Here is a 21,678-nt window from a genome sequence, read left to right as displayed (position 1 = left end):
GGGTCTCCTTGAAATATAACAAAAAAGGAACGAACAAGGCGGAGAGGCACACATGCAAACACACACACACACACACACACACACACACACACACACACAGGCCTGCAGCAGAACCGTGCAGCTCTTTTTGGCTTGAGGCAGATTTCCAGCTTGCCACAAAACCGAAGGGATCGGCCATAAAGCCATTCAGTTAGTGCTACAGATACACCCCAGTCCCACCCCCTTGGTGCTCCCGCTCAGGCTGTAGCCAGGACAACCACAAGGCTGTAGTCACGACCACTGCTCTGGTCAAACTGGGTCAACCCCAGCAAAACGGGATGAAGCATCACTAAACACACACTCAGACACACAGATTTTATATTTGATGCATTTACATCCATGGCATTTATCAGACGCCTTTATCCAGAGCGAATTACAACCAGTAGTTACAGGGACAGTCCCCCATACGACACTCAGGGTTAAGTGTCCTGCTCATTGACACAGTTGTAATGAGTGGGGTTTGAACCAGTGAACTTGTGGTCCTCTTGTTCATAGGTGACAGTATTACTCACTAGGCTACTGGTTTGAATTAATTTGTTAAGTAAAGTGGGCCTGAGTGCTGCGTTACAGCATTGTAAGGTTTCATTTGCTCCAACATCTTACAACTCACCTTGTGTAATAATTAATACTCTATAATATTTTCGATTTCTAATGAGCTTTTTAGATGATTATATCAGACCATTATGATGGATTGTAATAGCGTTATTAATTGTGCAGTAATGACTTAAAGTTTGACTACTACACAGCACTCTTGGAGGCATGGAGGTGCTATATATATATGTACTGGAAATGTGCGATATATGTTTGGCTTCAAACATTGGCTCCACAAGACATATGCCACGTTTTGAAATGTGCCACTGCAGTAATATGTAGTTTAAGATTCATGTTAATCCTTTAGCTTGTGTAACATATTGCAATGCTGTATTGTAATAGTAGTTATGTGGCATAATGATGTTATAATGTCTAATAACAGCAATATGGCAATGCATTAGTTCATGCAAAAATACAAAAATACAAACAGATGTATGTCAAAGCAGTAATTGCTTTAATGTCTAATAAAATCTGTAATAAAATACTGACAAGGGACCTAAACCACTCCGCTGTCCATCCTCTGTCCACATTCACTCTAATGGAGGAGCAACAAAGAAGCACATTGATTAACTATGCAAGTAATGAAGCGGAAGAGAGTCGATATTCCAACTGTGTAGATGCACTCACACACACACACACACACACACACACACACACACACACACACATGGAAACTGTGTTTATGTGAACACACACAGACACACAGAATGCATTCCTGCACATACCGAACACCCATAAAAACACACGCATACAGACACACACACACACACACTCATATAAACACGACTGAAAAAAAGATGAGACGTGGCTGTGTCTCCTGCTCGCTCCTGGTCTGGGCTGCTACCGGCTTATTACATCTTGAGAAATTTTCCATTAATGCAAAAATGTCAGCTCAGTCCTCCAATAATTTCTTCAACAGAATAAATAAACTCTCACACAGAGAGCATATAACAGTAACATTGATTGTCCAGCTAATCTCCCGAGCTATGTAGTCCAACTGATTATTAGAAATCAGTAGCGACACTTTGTGTAGAATTAGTGACTACAACACGGTTTCTAAGCACAGTTTACACAATGCAAACATGCTGATCAAAGTGACTCAAATGCAAGTTCGTTTTCAAGAACGGGCCACTGCCGCTGGTTGGTCTCATAACCCTACATGGTGAGTGGCGTGGCGAGAATTCCGTGGCCGGAATTTATTTTTGTGCTCGACGTGCTGGAGTGTGTGCCTGTGTGTTGTGTGTCAGTATTGACCTGCAGTGGGATATCACTGGTTGGTGGCAGCGTGGGGCAGGAAGTCGATGTCGACAACAAAACCAGGGCAATGTTCCGCTCGCCGCGCCGAACGCGCTCTGGAACACACTCCGGGCCATTGATTGGCCTTTCGCAAAAAGGGTGAAAAAAGTACTCACGCCGAACTTCTGCCGCATTTCACGCTCACTTGGTAATGGAAAAACACTGGTAGGGGGAAAGGGACAGGCTGTGTGTGTGTGTGAAAGAGAAAACCATTCGCTCTACAACTCAAAAACCAAAACAAATAACTCTCTGAGTGGGCAGTGGTGGCCTAGTGGTTAAGGAAGCAGCCCCGTCATCAGAAGGTTGCCGGTTCGAATTCAGATCTGCCAAGGTACCACTGAGGTGCCACTGAGCAAAGCACCGTCCCCACACACTGCTCCCCGGGCGCCTGTCACGGCTGCCCACTGCTCACTCAGGGTGATGGGTTAAATGCAGAGGACAAATTTCACTGTGTGCACTGTGGGCTCTGCTGCTGTGTATCACATGTGACAATCACTTCACTTTCACAAGGGTTGCAATCTAGGAAGAGGGGTGTGAGGGGTCGAAAATGTGCATGCGCCCCTTGTGCGTGTTTGAGGGCGTCTAGCGGTGTGAGAGAGACCCGAGAAGGCCGTCTCTACACGTTCAAGACCCCCAGACCCGTGACATCATTTCACGCCGCGCCTCTAAGCCTCAACGTGGACCAGACGTCTCCGTTTCGCGGCGGTAGAGCGCCGCTTCTCCCTCCGCCGCGGTGCGACGCGTGTTAAAAAGGCTCGACGGCGGCGGGAATCAATGGCTGAAAAGATCACACATGTCTCTGCATCGCGGGTGCAAATTACGCCGCTCGGCGCCGCCGCCGCGCACGGGCCAGCCGCTTCACACTGCTACACACGTGAATGAGAGTGTCTTTCAAACACAAATGCCTTTCAAACACAAATCCATTTCGTCCCCGCGTGTGTGTGAGAGCGTGCGCGGTGGAGGGGCTCGCCATGCACTGATTGGCTACCGAGGGCTCGCATCGAGCCGGCATTCGTCCGCTGTGCGACGAAACAATGGAGGCAATCTGCAGTTTAAAAGCTGAAAGGCCGAAGGGGTTTTATTCACGCCGCGGTCACTCTCTGCATGTGTGTGTGTGTCTTTGTCAGCGCTGAAAAATGACGTTTCTTTAAACTTGCTATTCGGAGGGTCTGTCTGTCTCCTCTCCCCCTTTTGAACACCTTTCGTTCCCTTTTGTCTCCCCCTTGCTCGCTCTCTTGCTCGCTCTCTTCCCACCTCTTTATCCCCTCATTTTGTCCTTCTCCACAACAGCAGAATGGAATACGGTGTCGGGCCGAGGCCCAAAAGGCAGAGTGGGAATACGCAATAACGGGGGGGGGGGGGGGGGGGGACGACGCAATAAAACACGGATGAGTCTGGAGAGGTGAAAAGAGTAAATCTATGGATGTCATATTCGTGGTTTTTCTCCCCCCCCGGCCTCCTCCATTCGATCACTTTTCCACCTCCCCTGCTTAAGCCTCGAGGCTCTACGGGCTCGGGACAGGGGCTTTTCGAGTGAACGCGTGAATGCGTAAAGGAATGGACGGATAAATGCATGGATCGGTGGAGAGATTCTCTCTAGGGTCAGCGGTCAGAAACGGGCGTGTGTGTGTGCGTGTGTGTAAGAGAGAATACGAGTGTTTGTTTCAGGAGTAGATTGGATCAACATTATGACTGCACACACTCCCTCAGGGTAAGTATAGAGAACAACACACACACTCGCGCACACACACACGCCCTCACACACGTCCACATCTCTTCTTAAACTGAATTGGAGCGCCTCGGAGGTTGCAGTAGATCATCCAATATAAAAGTTAAATATAACTGTAAAACCAACATAAGGCCGTTGTCTAAAAGTCCCCAGTGATTGCATGTATGTGCGCACACACACACACACACACACACACACACACACATAAAATTACCTAATACGTGTAAAATTATTTATCTCTTTAAATTAAATGTCCAACGGTGTGAGTTAATCTGTTTGACCAAAAAAAAAGAGACAAATACATACTTTTTTCTCACCCTTTTGAGAAATGGAAAAAGATATATTACATGACGGATTGATCCTGATGCCTCATATCATGTCCGTCTATATTTTATGGATTTTGGATTTCGGCTATGAACATTATAGTGATAAATATAGTGAGCTATAATTATGCATATTGTGCAGTCCTACAGGGCCAATTAACCTTTATTTTTGGAAACGACATCATAAATCATATTAATACAGTGAGCACATTAATTCCTTGGGACTGATAACATGTTTAGGCCTGTCAGGAACAGGGGACGAGAGGTGAGGCCCGCTTTTTATTATTCCAACCCTGAACACGTTTCACAGGGTGCCATGACAGCAACCCCCCTCTCCAAAAACCCCTTCTGCTTTACGAACATGGCCTAGTTTCCGCCGAGAGCCAAGACGGAAGGAGCGGGGGGATGAGGAAGGAGAGAGGAGGAGGAGCAGGAGAGCGGTGAAGGGAGACGGCGTTAAGCGTTGGGAGCTTTGCCATGGACTGGTGCGCTCGGCTGGGCATTTGAGAGGCGGCAGCATGAAGGCTGTCCACAGGGCCGAGCCCCGGAGCCGCCCGCTCTCTCTTCACCCTGGACGGGGCTCCCGCAGCCCCGGCGGGACTGGTGGGGGGGGGGGTAACCGTTGTAATTGGGCGTTATGAAACGGGGCGTGCGGCCGGAAGGGGGGGTAGAGAGGGCTTGACGCCCGCTGCCCGGTGATTACGATCGAGCGCACAAACGCGCACGCAGATGATCAAACAGGAGGCAGGCGTCCAACTTCCTCTCCGCCGTGAATTATTTGTGCGTGCGTTTGTCAAGATTTACCAAAATGTGGCGAACGTGGCCGCACACGGGGAAAATAGCGCGGATTACTGAGTGTGTGACTGAGTGACACCAGGCCACAGATGCCTGTCAGGCTATTTCTTCCGGCAAAGCGCCTTTACTTTACCCTGTAATCACTCTGTGTGTGTGTGTGTGTGTGTGTGTGTGTGTGTGTGCGCAAGCTGAAATAAGTCCCTCTCAAACGTCTCCTATAATCCTCCATCCCTCTGCCTCTGGCACCAAATAATGAGCTCTCTTTCTGAAGAGCGGCGCTCATCGCACTAAACCATTTAACCCAGCGAGAGAGAGGAAGAGACGTGGCAGGTAAAGGGGGATCTGAGGGACGGAGAGGAAGAGGGGTCTGATCGGAGGAAGGCGTAGCGTTGGGGAGGAGGGACGGAGTCATTCTGCCAGGTGCGAGCAAATGCAGATGAAGATCTTAAATACGGGACAGATGCCTCCGTCTCTCTCTCTCTCTCTCTCTTTCTCGCTCGCCCATCTCGCCCATCGCACACCGAGGAGGAGGAGAGGCAGGCGGGAGAACGGAGCCAGAACAACAATGCCGGGCTAAAAATCCCGGCCCGCTGATCTGCTGTGTGAGCGTGCGCCTTCACAGCCTCAAGGACGCAGGGAGAAGCGTTCTTTAGACTCGGCAAAAAGCGGCGCGTGTCTGTATAGCGGCGCTGACGCGGCGTCGTGGGCGACGGCGTGATGGAGAAGAAAGGAGAGAGGGCGGCGGCGGGAGGAGGAGGATGGGCAGACGGGAGAGTTGCGCAACCCGCGCCGGACGCCGGAGCTGGTCGAGCCGGGCCGAGAGTGACGGCGGGATGAGGAGGTAGAGGGAGAATGCGCGGTCCCCCGGCGCTCGTAAATTCCCCACCGCGGTCACGGTTTAACGGGGGGATGATGAACGGCGCTCTTCCCGGAGGATCCGGCAGAGAGATGGGTGTGCTGGGCGACAGGAGCGACCGATGGAGCGCCCGAGTAATATCTGTGTTACCACGACAGCATCGTTTTGGCCCCGGTGACAGCCCGCCCATCTGTTCCTTGCCGAGATAAAGTTGTAGCCTGCTCACACACACACACACACACACACACACACACAAGAACACGCTTGGTAAAAACGAGTGGGCGTGTGTGTGTGTGTGTGTCAGTGTGAGTGACGCTCTCAGGGCCTTTAGAGGGCAGTTGTACCCACGGGCTGATGAACGGGTGTCTCTCTTCAAAAACACTCCCCTCCCACTTCCCGCTTTCACCCCCCAATCCATCACTGCGGCAACGAGCCAGCTGTAGCACGGGGTCAAAGAAGGGAGTACGTCTTATTACAGCGCGTGCACACACACACACACACACACCGTGACAGTGGCGGCCTAGCTGGGGCAGTGGTGGCCGAGCGGTTAAGGAAGCGGCCCCGTAATCAGAAGGTTGCCGGTTCGAATCCTGATCCGCCAAGGTGCCACTGAGCAAAGCACCGTCCCCACGCACTGCTCCCCGGGCGCCTGTCATGGCTGCCCACTGTTCACTCAGGGTGATGGGTTAAATGCAGAGGACAAATTTCACTGTGTGCACTGTGTGCGGTGCTGCTGTGTATCACATGTGAACGGTGTACGGTGAATATTTAATGATCCCCCATATTAATCAATCAACAGTCTCTCATGCTGTTACCACACACACACACACACACACACACTGATAACACCGGCTAGCAAAGCACATGTTGCTGTTGCAACAACTCAACAAAACCGCCGCAGCCCCGTCCATTAAACAAACGGCAGGGATGCTGCAAGACAACAGCAACGACCACTTCAAATCTTTCATTTTCAGGGCTTAGCAGCAAATGGGCAGGTGAAGAAGAGCCTGGAATGGTCTCCGGGCTGCCCGTCAGTGCGCGTTTCGCCCCACTGCCAGCAAATTTAGTGCACACTGCAGCACGGTACACTGCGTAGACTTTATTGCACGACGCAAGCGCTGCCGTTTATGATGATGCCTGATTCTCACGGCTGCACGCAGCACGCAGATTCGCTCCTATACTGTATACTGTATAGTGGCAGAGGAAGCTTCCCCGACCCACCACCGAGCAAAGCACCGTCCCCACACGATGCTCACCGGGCGCCTGTCATGGCTGCCCACTGCTCACCAAGGGGGATGGTTAAACGCAGAGGACACATTTCGTTCACAGGGATAATGTATGTTTTTTCTATGTGACTTCTGAGTCAGCTGTGTATGTATAATCTGTTTTACTTGGAGTTGTGTGTGTGTGTGTGTGTGTGTGTGTGTATGTGCCTGCAGTGACAAGTGTAAGATAACTGTTTCCCTCCGAGGTGCGAAGAACTTGTGGCCAGGGGTGACCAGGCAAGACGGGAGACAACAGGCCTCGCTGCTGACGACCTGCAAAATACCCAGCGAAGCAGCACCCTGGCAGCACCCACAGGGGGGATGTCGTGTCGCGTTTGGCCGCTGTGGTGCCACGCCTGGGGTGAAAAGAACACGTGACTCTGAGAGGGGTGAAGCTAGAGGGGCACAAGAGATGCACAGAACCAGGGAGAGAGAGAGAGAGAGAGAGAGAGAGACGATAAAAACACAGAGCGGCTCTAAACGGGCCTTTCCCGACGCGGCCATTAAAACGGAAGTGAAAGTCGCTCTTTGTCTCCACTTAAGTGAATTAAGCGCCTCGCGCGCGCATTCCCCGTAATCAGATTTGCACACACACACACACACACACACACACACACACAACGTTGCAAATCAAATAGAATAAAAGGACAGCGAGAGAGAGAGAGAGAGAGAGAGAGAGAGAGGATCATGTGTTAATGTGCGCTGTCAAAGCGCGGCTCTGTGCTCGGGTCACGTGCTCCGCCTGACTCATGCGCGCCGCCGTAAAAGTGCACGCGGGGGGTTGCCACGGTCTCACGCCAAATTGACCCGTTTTGGACACGTGTCTGTCGCATCTGTCGAGATTCGAAAAGAAAACTTAAAAAAAAAATCTATTCAGAACCTGACACAGTGTTGCCAGAGATGTGGCCTGGGCCGCATCCTTTTGGGTTGTGTTTCGTTTTGAGTTTCGGTGTAATATGTACGACGAGATCTGGCAACGTCGCTCGCGCGCTGGAATTGATTTGAACATAAGGCAGAAAATGTAATGCCCGACCTACATCCAAAAGTCGTGCATTATTCATCGCGGCGTTATAAATACGCTTTCGCTGCGTCAGAGCGCGGATCTGGGACAGGAGGGAACGCCGCAGCGAAGCGGCGCTGCCGATCCCCCCTGTCCCGACTCTGCGACCCCGATGGGGGGCGAAAGTTCTCCGCACTGATCGGTCAGAATCAGTTAATGAGAAAAGAAACACACACACACACACACACACACACACACACACACACACTCAATGCGCGCCAAACAACAGCAGTGAAAACCACTCCGTCATCTACCGTCGGAATCAAGGAATCCCAACTCACATACGCTCTCCCGACACCAACAGCCGGCCCTCGACCCTCATGTCGGGCAGGAAATCCAGTCCGTACGGCGAAGTCATGTTCCCGGTGGCCCCTGCTGACTCGAGTCGTCTCCCCGTGAAACAGCGAGCCGAGGCGCGGAGCGGCGCGGCGCGGCGCGCCGAGACGGAGGGGGACAGGTGCGGGGTCGCCTCTCACATTCTCCGCGTCTTATTTCTCTCCTTCCTCTTCCCTTCCCTCCCCCCCTTTTTTTTCTCTCTCTCTCTCTCTCTCCCTTTCCCCCTCCCCTCCCCTCCTGGCAATTCCTTCCCGAAACCTCGGCCGCTCTGGAGGGAGACAGCTTCTGCCGGACGCGTTATCGCGCGCCGTGAGCGGAGAAGGCGTGGCGCGCGCGCGTGCGTGCGTGCGTGCGTGCGCGCTCTGCGGCGAGGCTTTAACCGTTGCATCCCCTGCACCTGTCTGTCTGTCTGTCGCTTTAATCCATTCACACGGTTGTCACCAAATGGCAGGCCAACCAGGCCAGCCAAATGGCAAAATCATTATTATTATTTTTGTAATACTTTATTAATCACGAAGGAAATTGCTTCTCTGCATTTAACCCATCACCCTTGGTGAGCAGTGGGCAGCCATGACAGGTGCCCGGAGAGCAGCGTGTCGGGACGGTGCTTTGGCCAGAGGCACCTCGGTGGCACCTTGGCGGACCGGGATTCGAACCAGCAACCTTCTGTTTACAAGGCCGCTTCCTTAACCGCTAGGCCCCTTAACTGATGATTGACAGAGGAGAGAACCGAAACATTTACATTTACATTTAGAGCATTTATCAGATGCCCTTATCCAGAGCGACTTACAGTCAGTAGTTACAGGGTCAGTCCCCCCTGGAGCAACTTAGGGTTAAGTGTCTTGCTCTGGGACACAATGGTAGTAAGTGGGATTTGAACCTGGGTCTTCTGGTTCACAGGCGATTGCGTTACCCACTAGGCTACTACCACCCTAAACCATTTGAACCATTATATATATATTAATAATTTGATTAAATGATTAATCAAATGATTCACATGCCTTTCAATACTAGTAACAAAGGTAATTGATGAAGATCGCACAGTTCCTTACCTAATTACATTTTTTCTTATACCGTATATTAAATGCAACGGTCACAATCCAACCTCCCAGTAATTAAAAAAAATGATCATAATTACTGAAATAAATGTGCAGATTTATTCAGACAGCATCTGTCTCAGGTGTTCGTGGAAAGAGGACAAAAATATCGATAGTCACGGTGACTTATGCAAAAAATACATTTTAGGATGCAATCTAGATATTCATATAATAAAAAATAATGATTTATTACTGTATTGCTCAGCCTTAGCATACAGCTGAGTACAGCAGTGGCAGGATATTTTACAGATTTCACACACCTGCCTAAATCCGTCTACATTCTGGACTGATACAACTGAGGGGACAGAGAGTGTTTGGGTTGTGTGTTCTTTGTATTTGTCCAATGGTGTCTCAGCACTCAGACAATTAACATTCAACTCAATAAGAGAACCAGACAAAATGACTAAATAGCACTTGACAGTAATAAAATATATACAAATCAACAGTATTTCATGTCTTTTATATAGCCAATTGCCAGGATCTCGTCAAGATCTGGAAGAAGGGGCTACTCCAGGTCCGGAGTTGCCCCTTCTTCTGAATCCTGACTGGATCCTGACAATTGGTCATCCTCGCCATGTCCTGCCATTGTTCCAGATCTCCTTCCATGCCATGTCAAACCAGTGTGACACCAATACATTACGTTAACATGTTGATATGATTATATAAACATCTTTCATCAGTTGCTTTATGTGGTATGCATGAAAAAATACACCTCTGCTGTCATGACGACTAAATGAATACAATTCTCAATTTATCTAACAATCCTTGAGATATGAACAATGCAGGCTGAGCATTTGGGGCCATTGCCTCCCTCTCAGACACAGACACACGGTATTTATTTACAGCTGATTATGGCTCTTATTAGCACAAAGCCAGTGCAACGGTTCCACCTCGAATCTCCACAGATAGGTGATTGTGAGTTGGCAAGTGTGTGTGTGTGTGTGTGTGTGTGTGTGTGCAGTAGGGTTATGGACTGTGGAATTAAACCTATCACCATTAGCGGTGGTTTGTTTTCACACTCAGCAAATCCTTCTCGGATGAGTGTTTGTGCGCCAGTAGCGAACGCAGAGAACCAACATCAACAGAAAAACACTCCATTTCAATTAGGCCACTGCTGCACGAAATACACGCATATATATATACACACACACACACACACACACACACACAGAGGCAGAGATAGAGACGTACACGTTAAACATGGTGAGAGATCTATTTTTTTCATGACTGTTGACAAACTTCAGCGATAAGGCCCTGCGGAAACGATCCACCTTTTATCTCGGAGCCCACATAATAACCCCGCAGATAAATAAATCCCGCGGATAACGGGTCCAACAGGTCAGCGGCGTTCTCTCCCGCTCCAGCCCTGCAGCCCTCCTTCCCGCTCCCTGCCTCATCGCTCCATCTCTCCGGGAGGGTGAAAGGTCAGCCTGACCTCCCTCTTGTTATTGTTATGTGTGTTTTTTTTTTTTTTTTCGTTCCCGGGGGCAGAATGTTCTCTGTGAAGTCGCTGTTGGCGAAGCGGCCTCCCTTCACCCCCACCGCGGCTCGGAGAGAGGGGCTCAGCTGCCTCCTAACGTGTATCGATCGAGCAGGTAGGAGGAGAGAATGAGAGGATGGGGGAGAGGGAGAATGCGCCGGAATCACGGCCGCGCCCCGACGGTGGAGTTCAAACGGCAGGAGCGGGGACCGAGGCGAGGACGCTGCTCCTCTCATAAAGGGAGAGTGAGACTCGGCTCTCACGTCCCTGCAAAAGCCAGAGCCAATAACACACACACACACACACACACACATGCAAGGAGGCATCTGTTTCAGCCACTCAATATTTAATATGTTCATGAATTATGCAGCCATGCACACAGATGTGTTTGATGTAAACTGGACATGGGAGAGGGACTGAGACAAAAAACATAATCTAACTCACGCACTTTTTGGATACGTACATAAGCATGCATGCATGCATGCACCAGTTTGAGAGACGTAGGTAAATATACATTATAGAAGCACATCCCTCCCTCTCACTCCAGCCCACTCTCCTGTCTAGACTGGTGGGAGAACAGTGTGTTCATCGATGAGAAACATTCTCTCTCTCTCTCTCTCTGTCTCTCTGTCTCTTTCTCACACACGGACACACAGAGCTGACAGCATAAACACTAAACACTTCAACTAAATGAAGTGCAGACTCGCTACGGCTATGGGCACCAAGCTCCAAACACACATGGATCTCCACGGATTATGGATCTATTCCTAAATAGATCTGGATCTATTTCTAAAACAGCGTCGTTCATGATAACATTGTCCCCATCTTGTCAAACTCTGTCCTATGAGGTACCTGTGTGTTCTCTAAACACACACGAACACACACCAACAGATGGACCACACACCAACCCGTAAATGTTTACAAGGGCACTAATCTCCAGAAAAAAAAAAAAGATCATGGTTGTCCATGGAGCGGTTCTTATACCCATATGCAAAACTGAGGACATGGTGAGGGTGCTATCTTATACACCAGATACCAGGATATGCAAACACACACCCACACTATTGAATAATGACTGCATAATAACAAGGAACAACATACAATAAATCAATACAATGCACAACAGCGTAATGCTTTTACAACTTTTGGAAAATATAACACACAATGTACACATACTGGGGTATATTGGGGTCTTGTGATGGTCCAAACTCCCACTTCTCATTGTTGGCCTCTGTCAGGTGGGCCTTGTTCTGTGTGCCCTTTGTTCTCTGTAGCATATAACCCCCAGACCCCCGCCCCTCCACACACACACACACACACACATTCACCCCACACCCCTACAATGTCACATTTAATCTCATATGGTGTGCTGTATGTGATGTTTATTATGTGCTCTACTTCACATTTAAAAGTGGCAAAATAAAAATGGATGGGTTTAGCCAGGGCCTATATTGTGGTAAGCACTTTTATTTCAATTTTGGTTTATTTTCTATATGTATGCATATGCTGTGAAAAATGGAAACAGGGGGACTTTGAATTACCAAAAATAATTTTTTCTAGTCAAGTACATTTCAGTTGATTATTGAGAATGTTGAATATACTAGATTCTTTCACATTGACTGAAAGTGACTGAATTAAATTTAATCATGTTTGCCCACCACTGGAAATGGAAAAAGGAACCAAGAAGTGTCATTGGATCATAATTTATACGTGCCTGCCTACTAGAGATGAACTGAACAAGGAGGTTACCTTTTGGGGGTTTGCTAGTTCGGTTGATGGGTTGGTGAGAGCGCACAGGAAATGTGAAGTTAAAATAGGTCCCACTGAGGTCTCTAGGAGTGTTTATCCATCCATTATCTATTCTCACTGTTCATCTATTTGTTGAAACAACTTTAAGAAATAAGAGTTCCACAAGAATCCATCAAACTGACATTACAGTAGGAATAACACATTTTCACTGTATAAACGCTCTCTATAAATAAATGAATACAACTTACTAACTTATTCCTTGTATGACAGTTATATTCTCATTACAACAGAAATAACCAGTATAATCACACTGGTATTACAGAGTTCTCATATTGAATATAAGTCTGCACACACACTCACACATACACACACATTATTAGGTTGGCCTGCACTGATTACTTCCTCCAAGACAAGATGGAGAGAAATGAATATCATCCTCACAGGGTTGGATAAGTGAAACTTATTTGCTGTTTTGCTCCTTGGTCCCAGACACCCGGAGGGCTTTACCTGTGCTGTAATGAGTGTAATTGGATGGTGCTCGGCAGCGCTGGGGGTCGGTGGTGTGCGTGTGTGTCTGTGTGTGTGTGTAATTTGGGAGCAGGAGGCGGAGGGGGACTCTTTTTCAGGATTTCAGGATTTTCTTTCTCTCCCCTCCCTCCTCATTAGGTTAGGATAAAGGGAAGGGTGGCCACTGCCTCTCATTTATTTTCATTTGAAGCCAGTAGTGTTCGTCCAACACACACACACACAGGTACACACACACACACCACTGATCCTCTCGGGCCTGTTTTTACCAAAATCTGGACTAGTCATTTGGATTCAAGCCAGAGAGAAGTAACATACACAAAAGCTGTGTATGTCATTGTGTAAGTGACTGTAGAGTGTGTGTGTGTGTGTATGTATGTGTAAGGACTGCTTCCATCAAGAGAAAAGATAAGCCTTGTGGGCCACTCACACACACATACACACACACGCAAACACACACACACTCACACATCCCACAAGAAAAACACATGCACATAACTGCCCACATACCACAGGCACACACATCACCCTCATATAAACTCCACCGTTCCATCCAAGCCGCTTATCACACACTACAAAGCCTGAGTTGTAAATGTGGCAGAAGCCCTGAGTCTGGAGTCTGAGGCTCAGGACACACACACACACACACAACATCAAAACATTCAGGGAAATACTGTCAAAAAGCGCACACAGACACACATACACGTTTACAGATCAATGATACACACAGACAGCTGGAGAATATTGTCACATCAAAATGGAAGATCCATACACACACACACACCTCACACATGTGTACACCTCACTCTCAAACCCTACTGAAAGTATTAATAGAATGACACCAAGACCCCGATCATTTGTCATTGAAATGCCCACCTGCACTCACACATGCACACATACACACACACACAAACATAAACACACACACACAGATAAAACGGGGTCCTCGGTAACGCAACGCAATTTACTGCTCCAGCATGTCTGGTTGAGAACCCGATAAACTCGTACGCCGCCGCTATTACACCCACCGACATCCCTAACATCACTCATTTACTCCACGCGCAATCATATTACAGCCACACATTCATTCAACAGAATGTTTATTAGTGTGTGTGTGTGTGTGTGTGTGTGTGCGTATCAGTGGGTTGCCTCAGAGGCTATTGGGGGCTATTTTATAGACCATTTACTGGCCCAACGGACTCTGGAGAAAACCTCCATCAACCTCCGGATTAAATCAACAGCAATTCCTCTCATATGGAATATGCTAAGGAACATTACCCTGTTCTCACTCACAAAACACACACACACAAACACACTCTTAGAATAAGGGGTAAAAAGTCCCATTCTGAGAAGAGCAACACTGATGGGCACGCCCCGTTATCATTAAAAAATGGGTAGGGAGAGAGCGAGGAAGAGGAGGGGAGGTGAGGAAGAGAGAACAAGCTGTGAAGTGTCTGACAGCCCCATTGTTCCGCTGTCCCATTGTTGGGGAGAGGGACTCTGTACCCCCCCTCCCCACCTCTCTCTCTCTCTCTCTCTCTCTCTCTCTCTCCTCCGCTCCTGCCTACCCACCCACCCAATCTCGTCCGAGAGCCAAACAAACAAAGCAGACATCTTCCTAATGGTGGGACGGACACACACACCCCAACCGTGGGTTACAGTGAAACGCACAGAGCAGAAGGAACCGGCGTGACGCCCCTGCGTTTGGCCAAACGCACTGGCGCACAAAGACTTTATGCGCGCACACACACACACACGTGCTACATGCAGCAGCGAACTGTGTTTTTAGGAAGAGCCGAGTACAGTATGTGTGGGTTTTGAGAGCAAGAAAAAAGATACGAGCTGTGAATTTTTACGGTTGGATGGATGAGGGCTGGCAAGAGCAGGAGGGGCTCAGTGGTGCAGCTACACACACACACACACACACACACACACACACACACACGCACATACATGGCCCAAAACCAGATACTATCAATCCCCACTAAACCAGTTTTTGATCCGAACAAGTCGCTGAAATCGCCCCGCACAGACCGACTCGCCGTTATCTACCAGACGGTGTGTGCAAGTGTGCGTGTTGGCCACAGGGCCGACATTACCTCAGCAGTAGCTCCTCGCTCCTCATGGGGGTGATGCTGGAGTGTGTGTTGGGCGTGGGGAGGCAGCGCATGCTGTTGACACACACACTGTGCACAAAGCCCAGCTCCGGCGAAGAGTTCTCCAGCATCGGGCTTCCACTGACGGTTCTCTGCTCTGCCGTGTCCCGCCGGCCCTTTTCCACGCTCGCGGTCTCTGCCTCTCTCTCTCTCTCTTTCCGTCTGCAACACACCCACACTAACCAACCCACTCACCCACCTCTCTCTCTCTCTCTCTCTCTCTCACTCACTCACTCACCCTCCCACTCTTGGAGGGGCCACTCTCCCTCTCTCTCTGTCCCTGACTCACTGGGTTGAGATAATCTCCCCTGACAGCTCATGTTGTTGTGGTCCGGAGACTAACCCAGCACGGACTCTCTCTCTCTCTCTCTCTTTCTGTTCCTGTCTCTCTCGCTCTCTCGCTCTCATGCACACACATGCTCTTGGTTGTACATCCTTGTGAGGACCTAATTAAAATAATTCTGTAAAGCCTATCATTCATGTCTGCCCACCGCTAATGAACAAAAATAGAATAATCTACCCACGAACCTAGATTGTTCTATTCTGGAGCAACTACACGAACACAAATACATACAACAGTTAATCTTTCCCCCTTTCTCAATTGGTTAGCCCTGCCAAGCACGAATGCCAGACTGTGCCCGTGGCACCCCATGCTTACCCGGTCACTGCCAGTCTCGACACACACCCATGCTCCCTCAGACAGAGCTGGAGTCTCTTTGTTAAAGGCATGTCACACAGAGTGGAAGACAATGGCTACCAGGGTAGTCGTGTGTGTTTTGGGACGGGCTCGGTGCGGAGCCGCATGGGCAACATGGGCCTGATATTGTGTACATACACAACCCGGACTCCGGCCGTCGGGTACACTGCCGTGCAAGCGTTCATGAGATGCCCAGTACCCCATCCATTGGTCTTTCTGATTGGCACATTGGTGACACCATCATATATTCACATAGGCCACAACGTTACTGATGCCTTGTAGAGCTGCATACTGTCTAATAATGTCGCCAGAATGTGTGTGTGTGTGCAAGTGTGTGCTCCAGGAGCAACGTGAGGGCCCTGGCCTTTGAAAATGAATCATTTTTATCTTGATTGATGAAAAGCAGGATTAGGGCACAGCACCATTAGTGCTGTGCAGTGAGGGGCTCTCACAGACAACGCTAAAATCATTTATAACACTCGCCATAATTGGCAGACCCATTTGTTTAACAAACACCTGCTATTCACGACAAGCCCATTAAAATTAAGCAACTTTTAAAGGTTTTAGAGCCAATTAAAACTCACTCGCGCTACAGATCTGGAGGCTCTCTGGCCCCGTTAGCCTCCTCTTCTTTCCTTTCCTTGCTAATTAAGCATGGTTCGTTGGAAGGGAAAAAAGACAGATCACCTTCATATAACCCACACAAGACTTTTTTTTTAAATGACTATTCCACTGTCAGGTGTATTTAAATCGTATTTAGAATATGACATTACACACTGGGCTGCTTGCTTTAAATGAAGTAGAATAACATGCTGCTTTTACAAATTAAGTTTTGTACTCCATTATAGTACAGTGAGCTCAAAGATGGCATTTTGGCATAACTCAAGATATAGTATAATATCTTACAATATATATTATGAAATAATTGTTTATACGACAAAAAGGTGGTAGTAGCCTAGTGGTTAAGACGCTCGCCTGTGAACCAGAAGACCCAGGTTCAAATCCCACTTACTACCATTGTGTCCCTGAGCAAGACACTTAACCCTGAGTGTCTCCAGGGAAACTGTCCCAGTAACTTCTGATTGTAAGTCGCTCTGGATGATGGCGTCTGATAAATGCTGTAAATGTAAATGTAAAGATTACAATATCATACTACAGCTTTGGTTTACAAACTGCTATTCTTAATATCCGCAGTTGAGTACAGTTATTTTTTTTATGAGGTTCTTTGTGGGCCGAACATTTTCTGAGGTGGAACTCATTGTGAAAAAAGCTGTCAGCATTAAACAAAATGACTTAGGAGGCATCCCCTGGTCTGCTTAATAACAGCTGAAATGTGCTACAGTCTCTCATATATAATATGTAATATCTCATAAGACACTGTAACAATTCCGAGGATCTTGTGACCATACAGAATACCTCATCAGAATACCTCAAGATGCACTTCAGAAACTTTGACGGCACTGGACTGTTTCATAATGCAGTCCAATATCTTGCAAATATCTTGCAATGGACAAAACGGTAAACACGTTGTGAGGCAAATCAATCGTCATAAAGTGTGGACTCTTTGGTATCTTGGTATCTCTACAGTGATTACATTTCTGTGCATGGCATGACCCCCAGTGCAATAGGTCCAGAGCGATTTTAACAGTCTTGGCGTGTTGTTGACACGTCGGACCAAACACTGACCATCTGGACAGGATCCAGAAGCTTCCGCGAGAAAAGGTCACCCCTCGCTCTCCCGTATCGACTCCACTCGTTCGCTTAGCGCCATCTCCTCTGCTGGTCGGTGACGCTGAGCTGAACAACGGGCCTCCGGATTTTCACCCTCCCCTGCCACCACAGACCACCTCCCGCACCCCCCTTCTTGTCAGCCTGCTGCTGCCAAGTGCCTGAGTGAATTTTTCTCCCTGGAAGTTGACAGTCTTCCAAGACGAAGCTCATCTGTGAACAAGAAGCCCCGCGTAGGCACGCCGAGGGAGATTTGATGAGGAAAAAGGCAAATTTATGGTGGATCAATTCTTAATTCACCAAACTCTCCACTCTGATTGAAAACCCCCACCAGTCCAACCACCCTGTGATCACGCAGCGTCTCGCTCCCCTTCGTTGGTTGTCGGGTAGTTAGCAGGTTTTGCGTTTTTGGAGGGCATGAGGGGTTCTGAGCGGCTCCTTTGTCTGGACAGGAACCGTAGGTTATTACTGACAGGCCTGGGAGACGGTGGCAGAAATGTGGCACGTCTGTGCTCGATTAGCCATGTCTGCCGAGGGTAATTATCACTTTAGGTTGGATTAGCATGAGAATGCGACTGATTGAAGAAGAAGGGGGGGGGGGGGGGGGGTGACAGAGAGAAAGAGGAAAATAAAAATGAGGGGACAGGGTGACGGACATCTCAACACACCTTGATGAGCACGCTCACTCGCAAACACACAAACACACACGAAGCCATTTAAAACAGAGCACTTCACCCTTACGTAAATGCTGACACCACCATGGGCACACAATCCAATCCCAGTGCATTAAAATGAGCACACACACACACATGTGCACAAACACACACTCAGACAAATGGTCTATTATGACATCAATTAGAGCTATAGTCTGTTGCACAAACAGTACAACCTCAGCCTGGTTCTTTTTTTTATTTTTATTTAACTCTGTTTACCATGTAATGACCCAGTTAAAGATGTTTCCAGCAACCGCTTCCTCTCCCCCTCTGATTCCTGTCCTTTAACACACTCTGACAGAGAAAGGTCAGTGAACATTAGCTGCTATGTGGCCTGAAATGTAAAAAAAAATGCCACGGTGACTTAACGGGGTAGCAAACCTAGGATAACCTAGAACCGCGTTCTGTACGAGAAAGTCTGCACTTAATCTGTGATTGATGCCTTAAATCCACCAGACTGTTACAGTCAAACTATCAAGATATCAGCACCATAGACAGCTCCTCCTTATTAGTCATTACCTACAGGTTATTAGTGAGGTAAATACTTGTGATGTGTATCTGGACCCCTCAAATGGTTCGAGGGGGAGGCAACTTTGGATATTTTATCCTTTCTCTTGATCTAGCAAGTGCAGCATTTATAAGGATATTTATGAGGATAGAAATAAGTGTTAAATGCTGTTTTAAACTAGGAAAAAAGCTTAAAATGCGTAAAGGTAAAGAGCTAATATTAAGGAAATAAGAATAATCTCACAAATATCTCTTCAGATTCTCATTTATTGTCAAATACTGGCAGCACTGTCCATAAAGTTCAAGATTTACAATAACTTGCATGCAGCTCAAGTCCATGCAGCTCAAGCATACATTGTTAGAAAAAAAACATTTTCAAGGATTCATCTTTACACTTTTCAAAATGTATTGCTGATTAGTAATTAAACAATAAATAAATGCAGACATTTACTTCATGAAAAAAGAAGCAGACCACTGAACCCTGCTGCATTCACCTTGTACCACTTATCCTTAACACCAAAGCAACCTGCATGTTCCTGTCTTTATTCTGACCAGCGCCGTGCTCCGGAGGAGCTTTGGATAAAAGCATCTGCAATCTGGGTAAATATAAATGTAAATACAGGAAGGGGCTGAATGGAGAAGGATGGGGAGTCTGAGAGAGTGAGGCAGCAGGCTGCGTATACGAAAATATGGCTGCAGACAGGGGGCTGATGCATTTGGTCCTTTTGTATGTGTGTGTGTGCGTGCATTATGCTGAGCATGACTTGTCATAAATAAAAGACAGATTACAGTGTTTTTTTTTTCTCCCCTTTTTGTTTTTTTTGTCTTGTGTTCTTCAAAGCTCCGCTCAGTGCAGCACTGGTCCACTCTCTGTTAAGAGCTGAGACCCCGTCTTCCACATGTCCATCACCCTCCCACTCTCCAAACAGTCATTCATTAACATGCCCACCACATATTCCATTCAACCCCCATTCAACCCCCCCGAATCGTTCTCAGTGCAGGAGAAAGTACCAAAACACAGATAAATTATTTAGATTCCTTACTGTAAGGACGAAAAAAGAATAAAAAAACCTTGACACTGCAGTTTGCATAGAAAAGCAGGATATAAAAATTGCATCAGATACAAGATTTCGCAATATCTGATGGTAATAAAGAATTAATCAAGTCTTTGTAAACAGACTATATAGCCCAAAATATGAAAACAAACAAATAAATAAATAAATAGTGATTGAATGAAATACCTAAAATTACCATGCTCTGTTTGAGGGTGGCCTTTTTATGTAAATGTATGATGGTAATGATGGGGATTGTATCCCCACTCTTCTGCCGACAACATCACTGAACCAATCAGGTAATAAACCGCAGCCAATCACAGTGGGTTAAATAGGCCCCATGACACAAGGTTTCAGGTCTGTGTCAAGCATTTACGATCTCTGGCCTGAATGTCTGATCTACGGTGAAGTGCCTCAGCACTTTCATTCAATTTCACAAATTCTTTATATATTTATATCTAGAAAATCAGTAAAAAATCAGTATAGAAATCAGTTAATGATGGCAACAGTAGATTATGCACAAATCTTGTCCAGTCTCAACAGTGTATGAAAAGTAACACTGAAAAGTGACCTTGTGTCCCAATTTGCATAGAATGTCAGACCCAGACACTGAATCTTTCAGTTTTCATTTCATGGATTTAATATTTTGCAGGTTATACTGTTGATTCTGAACTCTATGTTTTACATTGTAGAACAACTGCAGACTCAAATCCACAAAGGAGTTGATTCATAATTCTGAAGTGATTTATTTTTTTTACTATGATGACAACATTTTACCCTCTCGGCTACTCTTAACCATCTTAAGTTAGATTGTGGGGATGGGTTTCCAACAATCCTGCTTTTCATTCATCTTATAAAACTGCTTCTGACCATGACAGTAGTGCTCGAAGCAGTCTTTTCTCATGCTTATGAAGAAATAATATTAATGTGTTTTGTGTGTGATATAACTTGTCCCATATATCCTTACAAACACACACACACACACACACACACACAGTTAATCCAGTCATTCCATCCACCCACCCTGTACCACACACAAACACAATCATAGAGAAACACACACACACACACATACACCTTGCTGCAGAGCTGCTATAAAGCCGGCAATGTTCTATTTCCAGACATTAGCAGACAGAAATTAATTTGTCACCTTCCATTAGGGGAGTGTGCAGAGAGACGGCCCTTCTGGCTTGTCAATTATCTCTTAACCGAGAGAAAAAACACAGAAGGAGCCATTGGGCCCGAGTGTTTGTGAGAGGAAAATGCTTTGCTTGGTTCAATTAATGTTTTATTTTTTTAAAGACTTAATATATTAATTTATATACACAAACCTGCCTGTTTGTGAGTGGACGGCGAGGAAGCTGCCATTGTGCAGACTCAACTCTGGCTGCACTTCAAAGCCATGCTGGATTTTTATTTATTTTTTCTCCCCCCACCCAAATCGCAGGAAAGGACGTACAGTTCATTAGAATGCTAATAGGCAGAGACTGTTGTCTTCTGCTTCACTGTTTCTGCCTCTTTAGAAAACAGGGATAAATAAAATGCCATTCCATTCTCCCAGTCTCTGGCTCTGGGGTATTTTTGTCAGGCTTAGTCTTGCTCGTCATAAATGTTTTACTGCTAATGTGATCATTTCATATGGTGGGTTTCATGTGTGTGTGTGTGCTGGGGATGAAAGTACCGA

At 47.1% G+C, this 21,678-nt stretch overlaps 1 protein-coding gene across 24 annotated transcripts in view; it reads right to left on the bottom strand.

Annotated features, from left to right (window-relative positions):
• celf2 (cugbp, Elav-like family member 2) overlaps nucleotides 1–21,678 on the bottom strand; it is a 119,004-nt gene that overhangs the window by 58,277 nt on the left and 39,049 nt on the right. For 8 of the 24 annotated variants that reach the window (XM_028954666.1, XM_028954668.1, XM_028954677.1 and 5 more), the window contains exon 1: nucleotides 15,241–16,951. The exons of 2 other annotated variants lie outside the window; for them this stretch is intronic. In XM_028954666.1, the coding sequence (XP_028810499.1) occupies nucleotides 15,241–15,368 (128 nt within the window). In that variant the 5' untranslated portion in view covers nucleotides 15,369–16,951. Of the gene's footprint in view, nucleotides 1–8,235; nucleotides 8,464–15,240; nucleotides 16,953–21,678 lie in introns of those variants that run through there. 14 more of the 24 variants (XM_028954679.1, XM_028954674.1, XM_028954676.1 and 11 more) reach the window with 5 other exon arrangements.

Source organism: Denticeps clupeoides, chromosome 15 (genome assembly GCF_900700375.1).
Source record: "Denticeps clupeoides chromosome 15, fDenClu1.1, whole genome shotgun sequence".
Lineage (NCBI taxonomy): Eukaryota > Metazoa > Chordata > Actinopteri > Clupeiformes > Denticipitidae > Denticeps > Denticeps clupeoides.
The sequence above is the reverse complement of the archived record's forward strand: the minus strand, read 5'-3'. Positions and strand labels throughout refer to the sequence as shown.